Source organism: Melospiza melodia, chromosome 16, assembly GCF_035770615.1.
Source record: "Melospiza melodia melodia isolate bMelMel2 chromosome 16, bMelMel2.pri, whole genome shotgun sequence".
Taxonomy (NCBI): Eukaryota; Metazoa; Chordata; class Aves; order Passeriformes; family Passerellidae; genus Melospiza; species Melospiza melodia.
The window spans coordinates 14,107,235-14,131,047 of record NC_086209.1 but is presented as its reverse complement, the minus strand read 5'-3'; the positions used below and the strand labels follow the sequence as shown (position 1 = coordinate 14,131,047).

Below are 23,813 nucleotides of genomic sequence, written 5' to 3'. Positions count from 1 at the left end.
GAGGAATAGCACCTTGTCTAACATGTTTTTCCCTCTGAGTTAACAATTCTGAAACTTTCCTTTTTAGCAGCTGTTGCCAACAGTTGAAATTATTTCTGCTTCAGAATCTTTCCTGTATGAGAGAATGTTGGGTGCTGTCCGTGTGAATCTGTGTGTGCAGGCAATGCTTGACCATAACTGCTGGCTTTGACTTGCAAGCCTTGTGTTTATTATGTCAAAACAGCCTTTGCTGCAATCTAGAGAATGTAGCTCTGAAGAGCTCAGTCAAAAATGTCTCATACTTTGACTGGATTCAGCATTCACCTCTGTTGTACATGTGCCAATCTCTGCACATTAAAACGACTTGTACTAAGCAAGGCAAGAAGTGCAACATAAGGGATTGCAGTGTTTAACCCTTCTGTGCTTTTCCTCTGGAATTCCCCCTCCATGACTTCAGTATTGTTCTTCCAAAACTGTTATATAATTTGCAACAATGCTCAGTCTTCCTTTGCTTTGTACTGCTTGTGTTTTCCATGATATGATTTCATGTTGGATCCTTTTTGGTTTGTTCCTGTCATCCAGCTCGCCGCTCCCAGCTCAGTCCCCTGGACAGTGGCATTATCAGCCGCCTGCTGGCCCCCACACAGGCCTCCCTAGCTAGGAGTAAAAGTGCTGCTACCTTGGCTGATGGACAGGACCCCTCAGGTAACAGCAGGGCACCAAAGCCTCAAAGTCTTACACAGTTTCTCTTCAAGCAAGAACTTAGATGGTAGCTGCTAACTGTGCTACACTTCTGTCTGAATCACACAGTTAAACGTGGTTGTGTGTAATTTTACTTACCCAGTATTTTCTGTGGTCATTAATACCCAATTCATATGCTGTGTTGCATGTTTACTTTACAAAACCATATAATAATATTGGCTTTTAAACTCCAGTGCTGGTTTACTTGTTCTGCAGAGAACCAGATGCTGGTGTTGATTCTGGGGATTTTGTGTGTGGTTTTTTTAACTGACAGAGATCTGCATTTGTACCTCAACTCAGTCTGAGACATTCTGGTTAGAGCAGTACTGGGTTACGAAAGGGAAAAAGAATCAAAACAAGCAAACCTGTAATTTCAAAGTGCAAAACTTAAATTTCTTTAGAGGAAGAAACACTTGCAGGAACATGACAGTGGGAGTACCTGGAGATAAGTCCAGGGAACCCTGAGCTGGTTTTGTTCAGCTGATAGGAGAAGTCAAGGTATAATATAATAGAAGAGAGAAACCCTGGCTAACTCAAGCAGTTTTGTGTTGGTCCAGATTGACCTGATACATCCACAGCAGGGCTCAGTTTACTAGAGCAGGAATTTGCAGGAATTAGCCCCCCTAGCTGCATCCCACATGTCCTGGAATTGTTACTGGTTAATTAATAATGCCTCAGTAAATGCTTCTCTGGAACCAATGTGGAGTCCTTTCTCTTCTTTTACCTTCCAACTTGTGTTCCCAGTTTTGCTTGTTTCTTCTTTAGTATGAAATCACATCTTATTTTTTTATCTTACACCATTTTACTTGATCCTTATCAGTAATGGTGACATTTCCACACAGTTCCCCTTGTCTAATAATCAGTATTTATTTTTTTGTTTGTAGTCATATTTTTACATACCTGTTGTATGTGCTGCTTTTATTTTACCATGAATACTTCAGTTCATGTCATGTGGGGAAATGCCATCTTTTTTTCTGTTACTGTTAGCACATGACACTCCCTATTGCTGAATTAAAATACATTTTTATAAGTTTATTCAGAGGTACTTTTTTCATTTCAGTAGAAAAGTACCTGTGCTTTAACACAACCTGTGCACAAATAGAATGCAGGTCTCCATTTACAAATGCTGTAAATACAAAAATAAAATGTATTTTCCATAAAGTTACAAAAGTAAGTGCTGCATTTGTCACAATTTATTTGAATTATCGAAGAATCCAATATCTAGCTTTAGAATATTTTTGCATCTATCTGTGCTTATATGTCTGTGATCATGTAAAAAAACAATAAGATAAAATTTCTTCCAATATCTTATATGTGAGAAGATTGACACTTCAGGTAGGAAAGGTATCATAGTTAAATAGTTAACCTTTTTCTCTTGATAGATTTCTTTTACACCACCTTTGAAAAAAAAGGGAGATTTCCTCCTGGAGTGTAGAGGAAACATGCTTAAAGTCTGAACCTCTCATGAAAAAATTGTCAGGAAAGATGCTAAGCCATTAAAACTGAAGCATTTGTGATCAAGTGCAACTTGATTAAAATGAAAGTAATGCTGGTGTACTGCAAATTTGGTCCATTTTTGGAAAAGCATTTTATTTTTATCTACTCCAGACTGCTGCTTTCAGAGTGTTTATTCTTGGTGCTATTGCTTCCCAAGTACTAATTGTGTGGTGGTGTCTGTCTGTGACCCGTTGCACTGTGCACTGCCTGCGGTGTTTCCCTGTATGGTTTCTAACACACACAATCTCTCTTTCTCTTTTTCTCCCTCTTCCTTCTCTCCTGTTCTTATGCTGTGCACTTGGTTCTTGTTTTGTCTTGTCAAATTCCTAACTTTTATAGAATCTCACCTCTGTCCTCGTTCAGCTTCAGCCAGTTCCATCAGTTCCCCAGTCCCAGCTCCCAAAGTGCCGGTGCGCAGCCGCAGCATCGACAGGTTGAAGTCCTCTGTGTCTTCATCTGATGCAAGCTCACCTGATTCAACCCAGGTTTGTTGAAAACCCACAGGAATTAAGTTTCTGTTAAACTGGGGGGTTGGAACAGCTTAGGATGGGATCCCGTTTCCCTCTTTGCTGCTGCTTTCAGTAAGCATTAATGAAATGTACAATAGCATTTGCCTAAAAAATACAGAGGATTAAAATCAAATTGGAATTTTATGGTACTTGATCTCTCTTGTATCTTGAATGCATATTGTTTGCTGCTTATGGTTCCCAAGGTTTAATTTATGTAAAAGTTAAACACAGACCAGGTCTGTGTTTTGGAACATAAAGGAAATTCAAAGTGTGTCTTGTTGACCACTTGCTTTTTTTTTGAAATAGCAGCTCCTCTGTCTGCAGTGTATTCTAGAGTCAGCAGTATTTTGGGTTTGTCTATCTTCTAGAAATCAGAGACAGAAAAACCATCCCCAGGTTCTGGCTTGAGGCGCCCTCCCTCTCCATCCGTGTCTGCCCATAGAAGATCCCCCTCTCCTGCTAATTTGGTGAAGCGCCCTCCGTCCCCTTCTGCAGTCAGGTATGTGCCCAGGTTAAACCCTTCCTGCAACCAGGTGTGTGTAAACACCTTGTATTCAGCACAAAATGAAGGCTTCTTCCTGTCTCAAGACAGCTGAGCTGTTAGAGTTTGGATGACCTATGCTGTGCCTTGTTTGTACAGAAATGTCTTCATTTTGGGTCCAATTTCCCTTTCCCATAGTAGGGATGAGGCTTTTACTTCAACCTTTGTTGTGCAGAAAACACACCCTAATCTTCTCTGCAGTCTGTGCACTAAAACCAAAACAACAAAAGTCTGCAAGCTTTTGAATAAAGTATTAGCATAGGAAGTTTCTTGAAGGTTCATCCTAGATGTGAAGTAAATGGAGATCTGGGCCAGGAATCCTGTTCTGATGTTAGCCTCAGGTAGTAAGGCTGGGTGCCCAAGGTGTCTTGGAATCCTGGTTTGAGTTTTATAGGGAAGGCACCAGTAATTTGTGGGTGGACTTATTTTTAAATGTGAGGTATGTAATATAAACTAAACAAAGGAGACTGCTCTTCTGAGGTGTGTGGTTGAGGTTTTCATTGTTAGCTCTGAAAAATACTCTTTATTTCAGCAGGCAGCTCTGAAAAATACTCTTTATTTCAACAGGCAGAAGACTCGCCCACCTTCACCTGGTGTGTCTAAACAAAGGCCACCATCTCCTACTCCAGTCTCTAAACCAGCACCCATCCAGCGTCCATCTCTCACACCAACTGTTATAAACATTACCAAAAAGAAAACTGAAGCAGAGAGCAAACCAAAGGATAAGAGCACAGAAGGAATAGGACAAGAGCAAGGTGCTTCCCCAGCCTTGGAGAGGGATACAGGAGCAGCTAGCACAAAGACCAAAGAAGGTGGGTGTTCCTCAGTGTCTGACTCCTGCTCCAGGCCTCTCCAGGGTGTGCTCGGAGTGGGGAAACAACTGGCTGGTGAGGCAGGGCCCTGGAGGGTAGGGTGCTTTAAGGCAGAAGCTGTTCATTTTTCTTTGTATAAAACATGAGTTTTTCATGATATGACTTTGGGATGTGAACTTTAATGCAGCAATTGGTTTATTTGACTCAGGGATTTAAGTCAGGAGCTGTTAATATCACTACTTGTACTGTAATTTTAAGAAAAGCAGAAATCCTCTTTGCCTTTTGGGCTTCAGCTGCTCTAGCTGAGGGATCTACTAGCTTAGGTTTGTAAAGTCAGTAGTTAAACTACACAGAGGTCTTTCAGTTCAGCTGGTGGTTCTTAAAGTGCTCCTGTAGAGACCTTCTTGGAGGACAAAATCAGCTCCTGTTCACCACAGGATGAGAGAGAGTTTTCTCAGTGCTTGAAGGCTGCCTTGGCCTAAGTTCTAGTGAGTGTGCAATCATTGCTGCCTTGGGAAGGGTAATCAGTTCACAAGTCACACTAAGAAGTTATCCTGGTAGATTCAGGAAAGTCATGTACCACATAAGTAATTAGTGTTCTAGTGCTCTCCATTGTGCCCTGAGCCTGGCTTCTGTCCCTGGGGAAAATGCCAGCTGCCATCTCCAGCAGAATCCAGGAGAGCCTGCTGATGAGGTCTGGCAGGCAATACACTTTGCAGAAGGACTTAGGGGACCCTTGACAGGAAAAGGAGGGATCTTAGAGTGTAAGTTAGTGCCGGTGTGCAGTGCTGGGGGTGAGTCCCTCACACAGCAGGTAAGTGGGAACATGTGCTTGCTGCACGTTACTGCATGTTCCTGTGTGCTTCCCTGGGCTGCTCCTACTCTCTGCCACTTCTGAGGCTCCTTGTGATATGGCTTCTGTTGGATATGAAGTGTCATTCACCTGAAGAACTCATGGTAGAGCTCTCTGGGCATGTGTTCCTGTGGAAGGAAGCCTGGCTGTCAGAGGTGGATGTTTGTACAAAGTTCCACATCCGTCTTTGCTGTCATGTCCTTTGTCTTTGCAGTGAGAACATCCATCCCTCAGCGTGCTGCCATACTGTGGATAAATGTCTTGTGTGCCCCAGAGCATCATCACTTCTGATCAATGTCATCAGTTGGTTGAAGCCTCCATAACAATGTGTCCTAGTCCTGTATCTTCTCGTTGTTCTGGAACAAGAAGCTGTGTCCTTGTTCCTTGGATGCCTGATCTGTCTCCTCTATACACTGACTTCTGAAACTGGATTAACCCAGTTTATCTGTTTTCCTTTTAGTTTATTTCTAATCTCAAAATAGTAATCTTTGTAGTGATTCCTACTGGGGCTGGGCAAAGCTCTTCTTCTTTGTTTGACACATAGAACAAAAGGAAATAGTGAGCATGTTCTTCAAAATAAGAGATTATTTCATTTCTCTCTTGGAACATTTTGGTACACTGCAATATTGCTATGTGAGGCAAAAATATTTTTTCTTAAGAGGTTACTTTCAGTTTTCAAGGCAATTTTCATTTTACATGTCTGTGTCAGCAGTTCACCCATGGGTTGGTGCAATTCCCTGTCCCAGACAGCTTCTGAAGTCAGAGCACACCAGTGAATGGCATGTGGCAAATCAGTCTCTAGGTCTTATAGGTTTAGCCTACTTTCAGCTTTGTGCAATTGTATCTTCATCCCATCTCTTCTTCAAACTGAACTTGTTTGCCTGTTGTCAACAGCAATCAAGTTTTTGTCTTGTTTTTTGTGTCTTCCTCCTGCAATATACTGTTCCACAGTAAAACACTTTTTATTTTGCAGTGACTGGAGCAGTTGTCATTTCTGGCAGCAGCCTCTCGCAGCTTCTCTGAGAATTAAAAGGCTTGTTCAACTTAAAGCATAAGAAGTGCTCCTTCATGAGCTCTCACCTTATGCATGATGATAGGTAATAAACTATCATGGAGCCTCACATTTTGTATCTGGGTATTGAAGGCTTTGAAATATGATTCCTAGATTAGTTGTGAATTAATTATTTGCCTTAAAATCTGTTGGAATCTTCCCTCCATCCAGCTAGTACTAGATTTTACCAGTGTTCAGAGATTGTTTCTCTTGCCTCTTTCTCTCTTTCCCCTTCCCTTACAAAGAGGGAAGTCCTTTGGTGAAAAGAATGACTAGGAGTACACGGAAAAGGAAGCTGAGTGTAAAAAACTGTCAGAATTTTCTTATGGCATGTTAGCAATCATGTTGGGCAATCTCATGTCCTGCCCTATGGAAACAGCCTGTACAGGGGTACATGGAGATGAAAACAGTATTGAAGTACCCATATGGAAATCATCAATAAAACTGCAGAAGTGAGAATGCAATGGGAAGGTCCCCAATCTCTTCTTCTTTTTTTTCCCCCTGTTCTTTCCATATCTGCAATGTTCTGTTGTGACTAGTTTTCTTCTGTCAAATCCAGATATCATAATTAAGCTGTCATGCTGTAATCCTAGAACTTAAGTCTAAAACCTTTAGTCTTCTTGCTGAGCATTAGGTTGTTCAGTTTTGAGGAGGGGAAATAGGTTAAACATGACATTAGGTGTCAACCAGATTTGATATAACTGGGAGAGATGGCAAATGTGCAACAAAAAATGGCTTCTGCTGTGAAAAGTGAGTAGTCTGAACAGAAAGTACACTCATGTGGCAGAGGAAGAGAGACATTTTGACTTCTTCATGGCTGTACACTGGCAACAGTAAATTAAACCTAGTAAGTTACAGAATATTGGAAGAAAAGCATCTGCCTGTCTTGAATAGGCAGATATGGTAATGGTTTTGTAAATGCAAAATGGTCTTTCTTGCTCAGGAGGAGGAGGACCCCTTTTGACCAAGTTCAAATTTGGAACACTCATGGCTGATTTTTGTTAGTACCAACAAGACTGCAACTTTTTCCCACATGAGAAGCAATGTGTTGTCTGGGGAGGTGGTGTTTTCTCAGCTTTGGGTAAATCTAAATGTTAGAACCCTGTCTATGCCTGCACTACATCGGTGCTGAAATGCCTTTCCTAGGACTGCAAGAACAATTTTTATGCAGAAAAGACAGCCATGATTCAGCTGCTGAGAGTTTGCTGTGTGTAATTATACCCTGCAGCTGCAGGTTGTGATTATGTGTCCGTGGGGCCTAAGCAGCTTTTCAGGTATTAAAGTTCCTAATAATGACGTTGTGTTTTAAACGATTTGTCTTCAGGTCAGAAGTAAAACAAGTGGTCAAACCCTGATGTCATAGTTCATTAAAATTACCTTGATTTCAAGGCTTTATAAATGTTAAGCAAACATAATGTGCTGATTTGTGAAGTGTTGAGGAGAAAGGCAGGTCCTCACCAACATTATGATGCTGCTGCTCTGCTGACATCAAGAGCTGATTCTCTGAATATTCAGATGATGAGCTCTTAAATCTCATTCAAACTGAAATATTTCTAGGGAATACCTGATAGAAATCAGAGTTCTTTCAGTATACATATTGAGAGCAGCTGGATGGCAAGATGGTTCTGTTTTGACTTTTTTCCTGATGTTAATTAGTAATAGTGCCTCTGATGTTCAGACACCTGAACACCAGGCAGGTCATGAGGAAGCATAAACAGCACGACCTGCAAAGATCTGCTCACCTGGTGGTTGAAGCTGTTTTGATCTCCATGTAAATTGGAAATTGATTTGTTGCTGATGTATAGAAATGTGATATTACTGAAGTCATTAGTATGTGCCTTCAGGGCCAGATAAAATGATGATCATTTGCACTCTAAGATACTCAGTAAATATAAAAGCATGAATGTTAATGTTATGAAAAAGGAAAAATAAAAGAATGATAATTTCTTCTTTAGGGTCTTGTGTGTCCAGTTTTATTAGAAGGAAGTGAAAGGTATTTCCTACAGCAGATTTTTTCCAGTTTTCTTATCAGTGTTCAAGCATTACAGAAATGAGGGTGTCTTGTCAGAAACATGTTTTTAAATGCTGTGATAATTGGAGAGTATCTTTAAGTGTATCATCTGGAATATGGCTGGATCAGTGTTGAAATGAGCTGTTACTATTTCAGTGTCAGATATTGTGGCTCTGCATCTCCAGGGCTCCCCTTAGGCTCTTGCAGGCCTGTTACAGATAAGGATGCAATCACTGTGATGAGCACTGATGGAAAAGATACTGAATCAGTTGGCCATAAGATCTCATCTCACAGAGATAACGTCTTTCATCATTTTAAGTTCCTGGAACTTTCTAACAGCAGATTCTTTTAACCTTTGCAGAATCAGGTAGCAAAACAGTAGCAGGGACCACCACAGCTGAAGAAGCTGCTAAAATCCTGACAGAGAAGCGACGTCTGGCACGGGAGCAAAGAGAGCGTGAAGACCAAGAAAGAATTCAGAGACAAGAAGAGGAAAGGTAACAAATGAGGGGAAGAAAGGGATGCTTTCAGTGGTGGGGTGTGGTTGGAAAGGACAGTCCAGCTGTATATGTTTTCTAAGTTTAAATTTAAGTTCCTGCATATGTTCATACAGTTCCTGAAGCTGAGAGGCACTGGCAACAACCTGGGACAGGTTACTGTGTGTAACATCAGTTTATATCTCAGTACACATGTAATGCACAGTCCCTGTGAAATCACTGCTGCTTTTTCCTTCCAGACACCAGTGGGGCTTTTGTTTCACAACTAGAATGTGATTTGTGCATCACTTTTGTTTGGTTTGTTTGTATTTGGTTTGAAAGAGTAAAACTCTATGTATTAAACTTCCATTTCATCAGCTTAGGCAGTGGTTTGATGGTACATTAAATCTCACTTTAGTGATGTGAAATATGGGTCAGAAATGTTTGCAGGCAAGTAATTCAAAGTGTTAAATCAGTGTGCATATGGTTCACTGCATAGAAGTTGTTAAAATAAATGACTAAGTTAGTGCTGACTAACTTTATTCCAGATCAGGGGTTGCCTGTATGCTTCTATAAACAGAGTGGAATGTCAGATTTTTTCAGTTTCCCAGTTGTGGATATGAAGCTATGAAACTTGCATATAATCTGCTCTAGAAATATGTCATCAGATCTGCTCTGTATGTCTGCAAGAGCTGGCAGTGTACACCTTCCAGAGAATCTCTGAATTCAGGCTATAGAAGAATGAGTCTTTTAGGAAATCCCACTACATTTATGTTTGACAGTGATTGTAAGCTTCATTCATGCCGTGGTTGCAGATGGTTTTTATTAAATGGTCATTGTTTAATCCAGTTCTCAATCAAACATTCCATTATTGGAACAACCTGCCTTGACTTAATCAGCAAAGAGCATTTATTCACAGATAATTTCTTCCAAGTTATTCCAGTTTTCGCTTTGACAAGTCTGGATCGTGGCATTTGTAAATCCACACCAGAAAGTGTCTTTATCCAGTTATTTGTGAACTGCCTAGAACTTTCTTGCTTTCCTACTCTGTCTCTTGTGCATGCACACTTTTAAAGCAATAAATACCCAGTAATCTGTACCTTGGAAATTGTAGAATCAGAGAAGAAGAAGTGGCCAGGAGAGCAGCTGAGGAGAAGGCGCGGCGGGAGGAGGAGCGGCGGAAGCAGGAGGAGGAAAGGAGGCAGACCCAGGAAGAGCAGCAGAGACAGGCTGAGGAGGAGAGGCTCCGCCGGGAGCAGGAGGAGCAGGAAAAACTTGCAGAGCTTCAACAGCAGGTCTGTGCCTCCAGCTGGGCTCCTGGAAGAAGCTGCTGCTGTGGTTTCAAGAGGCTTGTCTTTGATTTTTCTTTCCCAGAATGGTTTTGACAGTTCTCTGTCAGGCATGATGTGAGGCTGAGTTCATCCTGTCTGAGATGGATTTGGGACTGTCTGTAGGTCTTTTTTTTGCCCTGGTCTCTGATTTTTATTTTTTTCCCTAGCATTTAGTAAATTTAAGTGTGGGCAGAAGCAGCTATTTTGGAATATTTTTTTAGTCATCAGGGATGCTGTTTTGCATATGTAAAATACTTGTACTGAGCCCACTTAACCAGCAGACTGTTATGAGTTACAAGGAGATGGTCTGTCTGGAATGTAATCTGGTTTATTCTGATTCCTCTCAAAGAAAGACTGGTAGTGTTTTCAAATCTGCCTTTCCTGTTGCTGAATAGTCTTCCACAGCAAGTATCTTTACAAAGGCATCCTTGGAACTGAAGGGAGCAGTTCTGCAGAAAACAGGCTTTCCTTAAGTTAGATTAATTCTGAAAACTAAAGCAGTTTTACATTGAAATTATTTGTGTTCAGAGAGCTGTGAATGGCTTTGCCATGTGTCTGGATATTTCTTTAAATGTTTGTTAACAACAGTTACTCAGAGTGTTAACTATGTTTCTATCTTCTTTCCAGTTATACTGGAAAAGATTTTCCAGTGTAGAAGGAGTAGATGTTCAGCACCAAGTGTCTTGGTAGCAATACCTGACTGCCAAGATTTTTAAGTTAACTTTGACACATTTAGAATTTAATTGCTGTCTTGTTACTTTATAGATTGTCCTTGTTAACCAAATATTCATTCCAAAGCATAGTCTGAACAACAATGTTCAGTATCTCAGCAACATTCAGAACATTTGCATTACCTCAATATAGTTGGTTTCAGTTTTTTAATGTCATAGTAATATATATTTCATGTCAGTAACTAGGTAATTGACATTTAGTTGTAATGTGTGGTGATATTGATTGCCTGATGTTCCTGTCTGTGTTGAACCAGATTCTGTAACTTCTTTGCTTTTTACTGTTGGAATAAGTTATGCACTGGGTGCTCTCTTCTTTTTGTTTTATTTTCAGAGAGAAGAAGCTGAAGCAAAAGCTCAAGAAGAGGCTGAAAGACAGCGACTGGAAAGGGAGAGGATTATGCAGCAAAATATGCAGGAAAGGCTTGAAAGGAAAAAGGTAGCCTGTTTTGAATTCTCAGCCTAAAATGAACGGGCAAATGGTCTCAGATGCAGTTAAATAGAAGCGTGTTTTTTTAAAGGCTGCCAGCTTTGGTTTGTGAAATTTAAAAACAGTGATGAAAATAGTATACTCGTGAAATATGAAAATGTATTATGATTGATGAATTTAAACCAGAATGCTGAAATATAAAGTTCTGTATGTCACTTAAAATGTTCGCCATGTTTTAACAGAGAATTGAAGAAATAATGAAAAGAACACGGAAATCAGATCAAAACGAGTCCAAGGTACTTTTCTGTTTGATCTGTATAATGACAGAAAAGGGCTTTTTGCCTTGTGTCATGTGTCTTCCTCTGTTATCCTTACACAAAATGGCTTCCACAGGAAGTGCAGAGTTCTGATGCACCAGAATAATTTCCAGTACCTTGCCACTGCACACATCTTCTGCTTTGCTGGCTGTTATGAAGAGTCTTTGTTACATTTTTGTTCCAGGCCTATAGACAGGATGTTATCTGATGTTATCACTTCCAGACTGGTTTTTAAACACTGTTTTAACCCAACACTGGTTAGTAATGGATTTTTTTTTAAACTGTGTGCATTCTGCCAGAAAACATAGAATTCTGGCATCATCTGTTTGATTAAAGCAAAAGAGTTGTTTAGAGCAATTCTCTTTGGATTGCTATTGCTATAGAAAACTGGATGTATTATTTCTGTTAATGCAGTGACCTAAGTTTTGTGGGAAATTGTATATATTGAGGAACAGTTGTTCCTCTTTGAACATTCAACTATTCAAGTCTTACAATAGCTGAAAATGAATAAAAATTTAGCACACACCTTGGAGAAAAGAGGGTAAAAGGATCTCAGAAATAATAGGTGGGAGGTGGAAGTGGGTCCCACAGGCTCTGGCTCTGCAGAGCTCGTGTTGCTGGGTGACCTGATTGTCTGTGAGTCTTTGAATTCATGTGGCTTCACTTCTGGGCACAGAATGGTCTTGTGTGGGAGCTGTGACTGAATTTGTGAAACTGTGGAGGACAGGGAGTTGTTCCAAGTAACACTCTGGCAATTCAGTTGCAGAATGAAGGGAAGTCTGTCTCGGAGGTGATGGAGGGAGAGGATATTGAAGAGGAGGAGGAGTTGGGTCTTGAGAAGACTGATCAGCCAGGTAAGGAAGCTGGGGGAGTCAGGCCTGGGAGGCAGTGAATTTCAGTGATCTTTAAGCTCTGTTGCAGTCCTAACAGCACTGGCATGGCCTGAGACACCAGTCCCAGAGGTGCCAGGGGAACTCCTTTCTTGAGCAGAGAATTGCTCAAAATTATTTGAGAGTGAAATTCAGGCAGCATGCTTTCATTTTATAAGTGGATTTTTGAGGATGAAAAACAAATTTCATGTTGATATAGGCAGCTTGTCTATAGACAAATGAATCTATTGAAGCCAAGTGCCTCGGGGTTTGACTAGGAAGCGTTATTTGGCACTTGTATTTTATTCATTTAGAATAGCAATTCTGCTACTCACATTCTTTTTTCCCTTGTTTTCTCTCCCCCCCCCCCTCCTCACACATTCAGAAAAGCTAAATGGTGTTGACTTGCTCCAGGACATCAAGGGGGAGACAGAGAATTGTTTAGAGACTGCACAAAGCATGATCTCTGCAGAATGTGAGGCACAAGATGAGTCAGAGCTGAAGGCCAGTGAAGTGTTCATGAATGGAAGTGACTTGAAAAGTCCCAAGGGGTCTGTGTCTGTTTGTGAGCTAAAGGATTCCAGGTGAGTCTGCTGTACTGTGGGAGCACTGAGCTCTCACACAAGTGAGCTCTTGTCTGTGCTTAAATAAATGCAGAGCTGTCTGCAGCACCTTGCTGGCTCTGTGGGGTCTGTGAGCCTTTCTCCAGCCCTGAGGTGTGTGCTGCCAGCTCACAGCCTCACACAGAGCAGGTATCTCAGCATCATTGTTTGTTTAAATGGCACCACGTTAACAGTGCTGCCTTTGCTGAGGAGTGAGACACACAGCCAGCAGCATGGCAATGTTGGTTATAAAAACTGATATTGCCTTGAAGCCTTTTCCATTTAAATGCCTTGCAGTTCTTATTAACAAAACATTAAACAAGAGGGAGGATGATAACACTGAAAAGGAAGAATAACCTGCACAAAGCTCTAGAACAATTTCAGTTGTGCTGAAACACCTGATACAATGCAGAAGCCTCCCTTAGTGAGGAATTTAGGTTTTTACTGTTTAATTTTTTTTAACATAAAGTTTTTTCATCTACTACTGGAAAATTTGTCCTCTGATGCTTGTTCCATTTGCTCATCTAAATGCTAATGATTTAGAAATGACATTGTGAACACTTTTTTAAAGTGATGATAAATTAATGTCATTCCTTCAGTGATGGAATATAAAGACATTTCCATGATTGTCCTAAGAATGAGTGAAAATTGATCCATAATTTGGGTTTAGCTTTTGAATCTGTTTTAAATATTGCTGGTCTTCTGAGATTTAGTTTTGGGTTCAAAAAGTCTAAGCTGGAGAAAAAACGAAAATGCACCCTACAAAAATCAAGACTTAATAATCAAAGCTTTAACTTGTTGCTTTCTTATATCAAATTTCTAGAGGCAGAAACCTTACCTGAGGGCTGTTAGTGTAGTAAAAATGAGTATATATTGCAGAGTTGTTCTTTCCCATTTGCTCTTGGAGGGGAGATCCTGTGTGGCAGCTGAAGCTTGTCTGGGAATGCCCTGTGGGATATTCAGTGCTTTGCAGAGTATGCAGACTGTTAATTATCTGTCCTGGAATCAATGTAAAGGTTAAACATGTGGAAACTGTAGTGCAAGCTTTTTATTTTTCCATTCTCTGTTTTTTGTAGTCATCCTGCAAAAGAAGTGGTTATTGATGACTCGGGGAAGTTGGGTGTTCATGAAGCTGATCATACAATTGGACTTATTCAGAATCTTAATGGGAAATCTGGTTCCTGGACTTTTGAGGAGTTCATTGATGTTGGAGTACATTCCAAGTCAACCAAACTGAGCTCGGACAGCATCTCTGCTGGTAACTGTAATCAAAACTTGAATGATGCTGCTACACTACCTTCTAGTCCCAAATTGGCTTTTGAGGAAGATGGTGCAGTGAATTCATTGACCAAACCTATAGATGCTTCATCAGGTAATCCAAGCTGACTTCCCTGTCTGTCCCTTCCCCTGGCTAGGCAATTCACCTTCTTGCATTTTGCTCTCCTTGCCTTAACTACAGCTTCTTATTTTCAAGGCACTTTTTCCAGTGTGTAGACTGGAGGGAAGGCTCTTTCTTTAGTGCTTTTAACTTGAATTCTAGCAAAAGGAGTCACCAACTGATGCCTTTTTAGGGGCTTGATAAGGCCCAACCTTAAGGCTCTTCCAAAGACACAGCTGAGCCCTTGTGAAGTTCCAAACAGCATTGAAGCTCATGTGTTGTAATTAAGGTTTTTCTAAGACATGTTAAATGGCACATGTTACTTTTGAAGATACAAAATCGTTTAAAAGGTGTCTGATGTCTACACAGCAGATCTCTTCACTCCTAGGCATGTTCTGTTTTTGATGCTGACCTGTGTGATCTTATAAGGTCTCTTCAGTCTCTTAGCAGTGTATTAGCTGTCCTCTCTACTTACTGTAGAACAGTCTTTCACTTCACTGAGACAAGTAACACAAACCTGAAGTTCCACAGATGGTTGTGTTACATGGTGGGAGGAGTAGTAAAGCTGTACACAAAATATTCTGAATTTTCTGAAAGAGGCAGGGCTGCATCTCAAGCCTCATGTGCTTGAGAAGCCAAGCCCTGATGCAGCACAGTGCATAGTGTGTCAGAGAAGCTTCAGGAGGCCAGTTTATGTAAGACTGGACTTCTCTGGTGTTGGAGCCAAACCCCAAAGAGCTGTTTTCACAGGAGATCTCTTTCCATGGGATAAATGACTGTGTGATCAGTTGAAGTGAATGCTAGTGGAAAAACAAGCCTTGCTATCCACATTTCCTTCCAGTGATGTGTAGCACTTTCTTTGATTAAAGTGTAGCACTTTCCTAGACTGAGCTGTTTCCTGAGTCTCCTCTGTCACTCTGCGTCTTGTGAATTTGAGTTCCATGGGCACCCCCTGATGGGGGCTTCCCTTGAGGCCACACCAGACAGGGCCATGGGAATAGAAAAAATTATTGTGGTTCTGCTGTTCACTTTGTCTTGTGAGCAGACTCATTAACTATTTAGTGAAGGAAGTGTGGCCTCTTAATTTTGAACTTGAAAATTTTTAAATGTAATACAGTTTAAGAATTCTGTACATAACTTTGAGAACTAATGTTCCTGTAAAAAGAAAGAAAAGCTACTGTGCTGGTTTTAGACTGTAAGTGACCACGTGGTTCTGTGCTCACTCCTGGATGTAGACTGACAGTGATGATGGATGCATGTGGCATACACACAGTTATGATGGTTAAATGTTTTCTTTTCTTTGCTCTTTGGACAGAACTGTGAACACTAGAGACCTGGAAATAATCTGATTGCACTTCAGTAATCCAGTGTTTTCTCAAGTACCGAAGGCCTTGTTTTGAAAAGCTGCTTTTTTACCTTTATCCATCTTCAAGTTTGCAAAAAACAACAGGGGAGGGATGACAAACTTCTAATTTGCACCTTGAAACATTTCAGGGAAACTGTTGTGCTAATGTTCTTTTTTTGTTTGTTTAGCTAATTGTTAGATAAAGTTTCCAAGTTCAAGTATTCCTCATTTCCCCTTTGCAGACTTTACAGTAACCTGATTGAGTCTTTTTTTATTATTATTTTCATATCAGTATCATGTAGAACATGCCACTGGAGGCTCCTCACTTAGCTGCAGACTTTGCATATTTCTAAAATGATCTTGATGAAATAAAAGACTCACTCAGTGTATGTTAAAGCTGAACTCCCTTTTTAATGTCTAGAAATATGTTGTTGCTTGTTGGTTCATGTGCTATTTAAAAATGCAAAATTGAGTATCTTCAATTTTGAATGGAGAAGAAAAATCCCTTATTATCTAATGTGAAAATATTGGCAGTTTCAAAATGCAAGTGTTGTACCATCACTAATATGTTTTAATCTATTGGCAAACATCAAAACATTTTTCAGCATGTGCTCTAATACATTACAAAAATGTTGAGTCCCTAGATTTGTCTGTTGGTGCAGTTTAAGGTGTTAGGCTTTTAAGAAATGTTTTCCTTTTGAATTACTTATTTATCTACACTTATGGAAGTATTATTTTATTGTGTACATAACAGTATTAGACCATTGAAGTCATGTTTTGTTCATGTTATTCCAAGTGTTCCAGTTCCAGCTCTATAACAGTGGCTGCAAACTGCATATATATTTCCCTTCCCCTAAAGCCTGCATTAAATAATCTATTTAACCTGAATTTGCCTGCTTTTTTCAGCATGAAGAGTTTAACGAAGCATCTTCTGAAAATTGCTACTAAAAGTAATAATGCAGCCTTGTTGTCTCCTGTAACAGATAGACTGGGTAGGTCATTACTTTAAAAGTAGCTGTCTCAAAACCTGCTCCAAGCCACTGGCTGCTCCCTCAGTGGCAGTGGTGCAGCCCAGCAGCAGCTGTGTGTGCAGTGGGAGTGCTGGAACCACAGCTGTGCTTCCCTCGACTCCTCAGCTGCAACAGAAGCCCTCAGCCTTCTCCCTCTTGCTGTTCAGAGATCCTGTAGAACTGTTTTAGACTTTAGAGCAGTGCCTTAGGTGAAAGGAGAACTGTATTTTTGTATGATAGCTGTTTGTTCTGGCAGAGACAATCATTCTAACAAAGATGCCGATATTTTTCTGTGCTGAGATTTGTTGGCTGGCCTGATCCAGCCCTGTGTAAATACGTGTGCACAGTTAAATAAACTTTGCAGTTGAACAATGCTTTATTTCTGTAATGTTAAATGTGACCTTACTAGGCCTCTCCACCCCTTGCCATGCTGAACTGCCTTGGGATGCACTCTGGTGCTGCTCTAACTGCTCCAGATTGCCACACTAGCAGCCTGTGTGGTTGGGAGGGGATTTGCACTAACACCCTCAGCTCTTGCTGTGTTTGTCCGTGCTCATGGTGTGTTCTGAACTGAGGGATTCTTTAACCTGCTTTTCCCTGCCAGCCTTTGCCTTTCCCCTGCAGCAGCAGCATCTCTGTGTTGTGAGGGCGAGTCCAGCAGTGGAGCAGCGCTGCCTTTTCATTTTTCTTGCAAGGGTTCTTTATCAGTTGTTGAAAGGGAATGGCTGGAGCAGATCCAGTTGATAAAGTATTTCACTACTATGGAAAAAAACTTCCTTAAACCAGCATTCAGGTTGCTGAAGCATGGTGGATCTGTGCATGAACAGTGGCTGTACATATGCTCTCCGAAGGGCTTTTTCACACAGGCTGTTTCTGGCAGATGGTCGTCAGTTATATATTAAAAAAATTAATTAGTTTATGGAAATTGTTGCTTTAGTCCTTTAGATACTTAAGGGTGCAATGACAGCACAGCTGACTCTTACTTAGCCAGTATCAATGTAGTAGACTTGGTTTCAGTAGCTCAGCCCTAAGACATGTCAATCATATAAGATGTTAAAATGAAAAAAAAATAATTTCCAGACTTTGGATTCCAAGCAGGCACTAGTCTCACTTTTATTTAGGCACTAAACATACACTGACATGATAGGAGAGCTAGCCTTGTATGAGCTATTTTTAAGGCACTTGTAAATGCATGTGCATGTTGTAGGTGAAAGATTTACTACTTGTTAATGGATTAATAATTATACATAGACAGCCTTGTTTAAACAATGATATAAAAAAAGCTGATGAGGAAAACTTGCAGGCAAACCACACGGAAATCAAGACTAAAACAAGTTTACGGAAACTTAACTCAGCTAAATGTCACTGCCAAAACATTGTTATCTGTAAGATGAAGCCATTCCTTACGTGTGCTGCAATGTGGTGTTGTAGAGTAAGCTAAGGTATTTATTACTTATTAATGGTGCAGTGTTTGTTGTGTATTTGTACTTGTAGAAGCATAATAATGGATCCCTCTGATCCCACATGCAGTCTTTGCATCTCTTTGTTGGAGGTGCATGCCTTGTCAAACCCACTTCAGTTAAGTGCCAAGCTTAATCATATACCAGATAAGTTTAAAACTAGATTCGTTTTAGTTTAAGCCACACACAGGTGATGCAGTGTGTGGATCTCTAAATCTAAGAGCATTTCAAGCCTTTATACTAGGAGCTACTTGGAAACAAGGTTAGATTTTTGCAAGCCTACATGCTTTTGTACTGCGAGAGCTTCAAAAGTCAAACCCAGTATATTGAGGCTAATTTAGTTCTTGCACTAAAATGGAAAAAGTTAAAACTCTCAACATGCAAAAACCTGCTCTTTTACCAGGGCTGTTTGGGAAAGCAGGGCTTTAAATCCATCTTACATCTGCTCATTTACAGTCGTTTGGGGCACTCAGCACAATAAATTTTTCCATTATGGCAAACAAAGCGCTTGTTGGCCAGCCCACGGGCACACTTTGTGCATTTGAAACAGTAATCGTGCCAGGACTCATCTTCATAGTTAACCACACTGGTTCCTCTTCCAAATCCTGCTAGGAGAGAACACAATTATAGGACGGCGATAGTAGCGCTGCCTTGGCCGGGCTGTCCCCACAACCAGCCCTGCCTGGTGCTGCCCCCCCAGAGCTGCCCTGGGCTTGCAGGCCACAAGGGCTGCCTGAAACACCCATGTGGCAACTGAGCCACGGTTTTGTTGCATCTTGTGATGTTTCTTGAATAAGAAACACAAGCATAAGGCTTGCATGGCTTGTTTCTGCAATAAGCTTCTTCCCTTGGCTCCTTTCTCCAGCAGTCAAGGAGAGATGTGGAGCAAGGACAGGTTGGGATAAACACTTGTGGGCTCTAAAATGCAGGATGGAATGTGAGCCTCGTGGGACTGGCAGGACAGTGCCCACATTTCAGAGCTGAGCTTTGTCATCCAGTGAGTTTTAAGTGTAAAATATATCAGAAGGGCTACAAACGTCCCTTTGGGACAGTAAAACATCAATCATTTTAGACTTAAGGGTCCCAGTCTAAGATATGGGTGGGAATAGTTCTGGTTGGGGGAGTTTTGAAGGAGGTAAATTTGAGACATGCAGAGGCTGAAGAGCTCACTCAGCCTCCATCCAGCACAAGCATGTGGCTCACAGTCAGATCACATGTAAAATGCTGAGGTTGGGCTTGGGTTACCAGAGCTGCTTCTGATGTTACCCCTCCCTGGGCTCCCTGTCTTTGGGGGATCACTGTCCTGACCTTCAGCACCCATTGCCCTGGAGCTGCATTTAAGCCAACATACCTGTAATAGGATTCTTGCATCCAGCACACTTCTTGGCAACACACTCCTTGTAGCACTCAATGCAGTAAAACTGATCCTCCACAGCTGTGAAGCGCTTCCCTCCCAGTTGCTTCTTGCAGTTGGAGCAAATGAAACACTCGGAATGCCAAGGCTGTTCCTGGTAAGTGAGGCCTCCAGAAGTGATGGGCTGGGAGAGAAGGAGCAGAGATGTGGTTTAGAATCAGCAGGGGACAAGAGAGGTGACACATGCAAGGGGTGTAGGGTAGGAAAGCTTTGTCATGGAGAGGATCTTTGCAAAGTTTGCATCAAAATTTAATTGAACAGTGCACTTGAGTCCCTCTAACCTGAAATCCCACATACCTGGCACTGTCGTAATACTTTTATCTGCAGTAACTGAAATTCCACACTAACCAATTGCAGAAGTTGTAAAACAGCTACTGTTTCACTTCTTGAATGTTCAGTACCACTACAGAGCTTAAACTACCCCAAGGCAAGTGCAAGACTGGTATCACCTGGTTTCTGCAGTGTTGCCATCAGCTAACCCAACCACCCCTGCCCAGATCCTGTACTGCACAGGAAACAGCAGCATTGGTACAGCTTCAGCATGATCTGCCTGCTGGTTCACCCTCCCAGCTCCTAAAAGGCACATGAGGGCTGGTTCTGGTAGCTACCTCTGCAGAGGGGAAGGACTTACATTCTTGCACTTAGCACAGGTCTTGGCAAACTTGTGCTCATGGCAGGAGACACAGTAGAAGTCATCACCCTTGGGGAAGAAGCTCCCAGATCCAATCACTTGCTTGCACTGGCTGCAGGTGAAGCAATCCTTGTGCCAGACCATCTTCTTGTACTCAACGTTTTGGTCGCCTACAACAGATAAAAATAACTTGTCCTGTGAGATTTCAGGCTTGTGGCAAACCCTTCCCCCTGTGCAGTGTAACATCTGAGGGCAAGACCTGTCCATAGCTATGCCCAGGATTCCAGGAATGCAGACTAGGGATGAGCTGGTAATTTCTGTATCTGATTCTAGCCAGGGCTTGCTAGATTTTCTTAAAATAGTTACCAGCTGCCTGAGCCTTTTAGAACCTTGATTTACCGAGCAAAGCTTTTGGTAGAAATAGTTTAAGACTGACATGAGGGTTAATTATCCACATGAGGGTTAATGGCAAAGCAGCCTTTTAACACTTGAATAAAATGGACAGGTGAAAGCAACAATCAAAGTTTACTATTCTGAGGTGCTCCAGCCTTCCACTGTGTTGCCCAAACCCCTAACTGCAGCCTCCACATATAAATATTATAAACCCCCTTGATAAACCCCCCTGGTTATGCCCTGGAGCAGAACATGGCCCTCAGACCCATCACTGGCACAGTACCTGCAATAATGGGCTTGAAGCAGCCCTTACACCTGGGTGCATCCTCAGCAGCAGTGCAGTTGCTGCACCAGACCTTGTTGTTCTCCCTCAGCATGAAGGGTTCATTGACCAGGGACGTGTAGCACTTGAAGCAGCGGAAGCAGCTGTCGTGCCAGTAGCGGTTCTTGAAATGCAGCTCCTGCAATAAACAGAAAGGGAGGGAGGGATGGAGTGAGAAGCTTTTCTCTCCCCCTGAGCAGCCCTAAAGCCAAGCTCCTGTCTCACCAGCCTGGACAGATTTGTTGTTCATAAGTTTGTCTGACTCAGTGGGTAGGGCTACAGCTCCTCTTCAAGCACTTAAGGGAAGGACATTTAACCAAACTCACTGACACAATCACATTTACTTTGAACTTTCAGGGGGGCAGAAGACACTTCAAACCAACAGCTTGGAGATTTGAGGTTCTGCAAGTTCTCGTGTTCTTACATTCCCTCTAGTTCAGGTGTACATTATTATTGCCATAAACATTTATCTGGCCCTGAAGATATAGGCTAATGACTTCAAATAACATCATATTTCCATACATAAGCAACAAACCAATTTCCAGTTTTCGTGGAGATTAAAACAGTTGCAACCACCAGGCTTGCAGATATTTGCAGTATGTATTTCTTCATGTCCTGCCTGGTATTAGAGTGTTGATCATCAGAGATACTATTATAAATTAATACAAGGTAAAAAACCAAGCCCAGCAGAGCCATCTTGCCATCCAACTGCTCTCAAAATATATATACAGAAAGAACTCTTGATTTCCATCATGAAGCAAAAAGCATCTGACAAAAATCAGACCTCAGTGCTTTGCCCAGAAGATGAGTTTTGCAGGCCTGCTCCCTGCAGCTCTTTCCAGGGCAATTCAGCATTTGCAGCAGGTCATGTTGCTGGATCTAGACCCTGGAATAAGATCCTGTGCCCAAGCAGCCCACCATGAGCACCCCTGTGCACACCCCAGCACTGCTCTTTGTCTGATGAGCACACAGCTGGCAGCCAGAGGACTCCTAAGAGCTGCTCAGAGCCTGACCAGAGCAAACAGGAGGGTGACCAGCCTCTGCCTCTCCTCCTCACCCACCGAGGAGCTCAGCACTGACCTTGGAGTCGGCCCCGATGGGTTTCTTGCACTCGATGCAGGTGTTGGCGCAGAACTTGTCGAAGCACTTGACGCAGCAGTGCCGCCCCTCCTTCTGCACGTACTTCTTGCCCTGCAGGGGGTCCCGGCAGTAGTGGCAGTCGAAGCGCTCCGACATGGTGCCCACGGTGTAGCTGCCAGGCCCTACAAGAGCACAGCCATGAAGGGACAGCACTGGGGCCCTGACTGAAGTGCATGGTGCCCACAGTGTAGCTGCCAGGCCCTACAAGAGCACAGCCATGGAGGGACAGCCCTGAGGCCCTGACTGAAACACTCAGACATGGTGCCCACAGTGTAGCTGCCAGGCCCTGCAGGAGCACAGCCATGGAGGGACAGCCCTGAGGCCCTGACTGAAACACTCAGACATGGTGCCCACGGTGTAGCTGCCAGGCCCTGCAAGAGCACAGCCATGGAGGGACAGCCCTGAGGCCCTGGCAGCTGCTCCAGCCTCCTGGGGCTGTGCGGATCAGTCAGAGGAACGTGGCTCAGGAATGAGCATGTGGTGGGTTCTTGATAGGTAAAGGAGCTCCAATTGAGGAGAGCAGAATCCCAAACCAGACTTTTCCCCATCCCTTTGGTAAGTGGAAGGATGCTAGGCTGGTTTATTTACATGCTGCACATCAAGCAAGGGTAATGACACCTGATCACTCCCTGGGAGTCCCTTAGTTCATTACTGCAGGCCTCAGTGAGGGCCTGGCTGAGGCACCTCATCACTTGTGTGCAGAAATCACCAGCAAACATGAGCACAGTGGAATTGTTTCCATGTTTTCAGCCTGAGCCCACAGCCAGTTGCAGCCCTCCAAGGCCTTTTGTGCTGGATAGTTGTGCAGCTTCCAGCTGCCTCTTTTCACCAGGCTTTCACATATAAAATCATAAGGGGAAAAAAAAAGAAAAAAAAAAGAAAAAAAAAAAAAAGAAAAACGTCTGCCTCCATGGAGAGATATTTTTCAGTTCACACCATCAAGGCTCTGCCAAGGTCTGATGTTCCACCACAGCCAGGGCGCTGTCAGCAGGTGTGGGGAATCATGACTGGAGGATTTTCCACTTTGGCTCACACTTTCTCCCCAGACTCCCCTCCCTTCCTGCACTCCCAGTCTCCTGCTAATGGCTCCCTCCATTTCATGCACCCTTCCTCAGCAAAAGCCACTAACACTCTTGCAAGGAGCTACAAGGGCTCTGTCAGGATTCAGAGAATCCTGGACTGGTTTGGGTTTGAAGGAGCCTTAAAGATCATCTTGTTTCAAGCCCCCTGCTAAGGGCAGGAGTGCCAGCCACTACATCAGGTTGCTTAAAGCCCAATCCAGCCTGGCCAGGAGCACTTCCAGGGAGAGAATACAAGAGTTACAGAAGCCCATGGAGTCCCATAGAGGCAGTTCCATCCCTGCCCCTAGTGCCCCCAGAGCCCCAGCACTGCAGAGCCCATTTCCCTGCACAACCAACACACAGGGACACAGCCTTGAACCTTCTGCATCATCACCAACCCGATGGGAAATGTGGCTGTGGTCTGGCAGCAGGGACTGCCAACAGGAAATGTCCTCTCTTCCTGACCGAGGAAGGGAGGGGAAGGACAGAGTCAGGCCACACTAACTGCTGCTGCCTCCATCACGTGGCCTCACCTTGGACCACCCCACCCAGCCCTGGGGCTACCCTGGAACCTGTTCCTCACAGAGCTCAGGGGAACAACAGTGCCCATTCCAGCTGTGCTGCTCCCAGCCCAGCACAATGTGCCTTTATACACCAAACCTGTAGGGGTTCTGGGGTGCAGAGAGGGTGTGTCACCCCTCACAAAGGCAGGGTCAGTGGGACCCTGCTGGTCTCACCCTTGGCTGCAGGATGCTCTTGGTGTGCCCTGTTAAGGCCTAAGGCTCACAGGATTTTCATGGACACTTGCCCACCCCAGTAACTCCAGATGTACCATCAGCTACAGGGCCCAGCCTCACCAGAGCCCTGCAGCACACCAGGAACAGCCCAACCCTGCTGGGTACAAAGCCAGAG

General features: G+C 42.8%; 2 protein-coding genes across 4 annotated transcripts in view; one reads left to right on the top strand and one right to left on the bottom strand.

Moving 5' to 3' along the window:
* The window catches only part of MAP7D3 (MAP7 domain containing 3), a 42,651-nt gene extending 25,797 nt beyond the window's left edge, over positions 1-16,854 (top strand). Inside the window, exons 10-20 of the mRNA XM_063170724.1 lie at positions 562-684; positions 2,557-2,702; positions 3,095-3,225; positions 3,835-4,079; positions 8,356-8,491; positions 9,585-9,765; positions 10,864-10,968; positions 11,202-11,255; positions 12,037-12,130; positions 12,531-12,729; positions 13,824-16,854. Of these exons, the coding sequence (XP_063026794.1) occupies positions 562-684; positions 2,557-2,702; positions 3,095-3,225; positions 3,835-4,079; positions 8,356-8,491; positions 9,585-9,765; positions 10,864-10,968; positions 11,202-11,255; positions 12,037-12,130; positions 12,531-12,729; positions 13,824-14,133 (1,724 nt within the window). The 3' untranslated portion in view covers positions 14,134-16,854. The remainder of the gene's footprint in view (positions 1-561; positions 685-2,556; positions 2,703-3,094; positions 3,226-3,834; positions 4,080-8,355; positions 8,492-9,584; positions 9,766-10,863; positions 10,969-11,201; positions 11,256-12,036; positions 12,131-12,530; positions 12,730-13,823) is intronic.
* A 714-nt stretch (positions 16,855-17,568) lies between these two features.
* FHL1 (four and a half LIM domains 1) overlaps positions 17,569-23,813 on the bottom strand; it is a 29,169-nt gene continuing 22,924 nt past the window's right edge. For 2 of the 3 annotated variants that reach the window (XM_063170728.1, XM_063170726.1), the window contains exons 2-6: positions 21,781-21,962; positions 20,662-20,839; positions 19,986-20,155; positions 19,292-19,478; positions 17,569-18,548 (exon numbers count right to left, since the gene is read on the bottom strand). In XM_063170728.1, coding sequence (XP_063026798.1) covers positions 18,391-18,548; positions 19,292-19,478; positions 19,986-20,155; positions 20,662-20,839; positions 21,781-21,936 — 849 coding nt within the window. In that variant the 5' untranslated portion in view covers positions 21,937-21,962 and the 3' untranslated portion in view covers positions 17,569-18,390. The remainder of the gene's footprint in view (positions 18,549-19,291; positions 19,479-19,985; positions 20,156-20,661; positions 20,840-21,780; positions 21,963-23,813) is intronic. The other variant, XM_063170727.1, reaches the window with a different exon arrangement.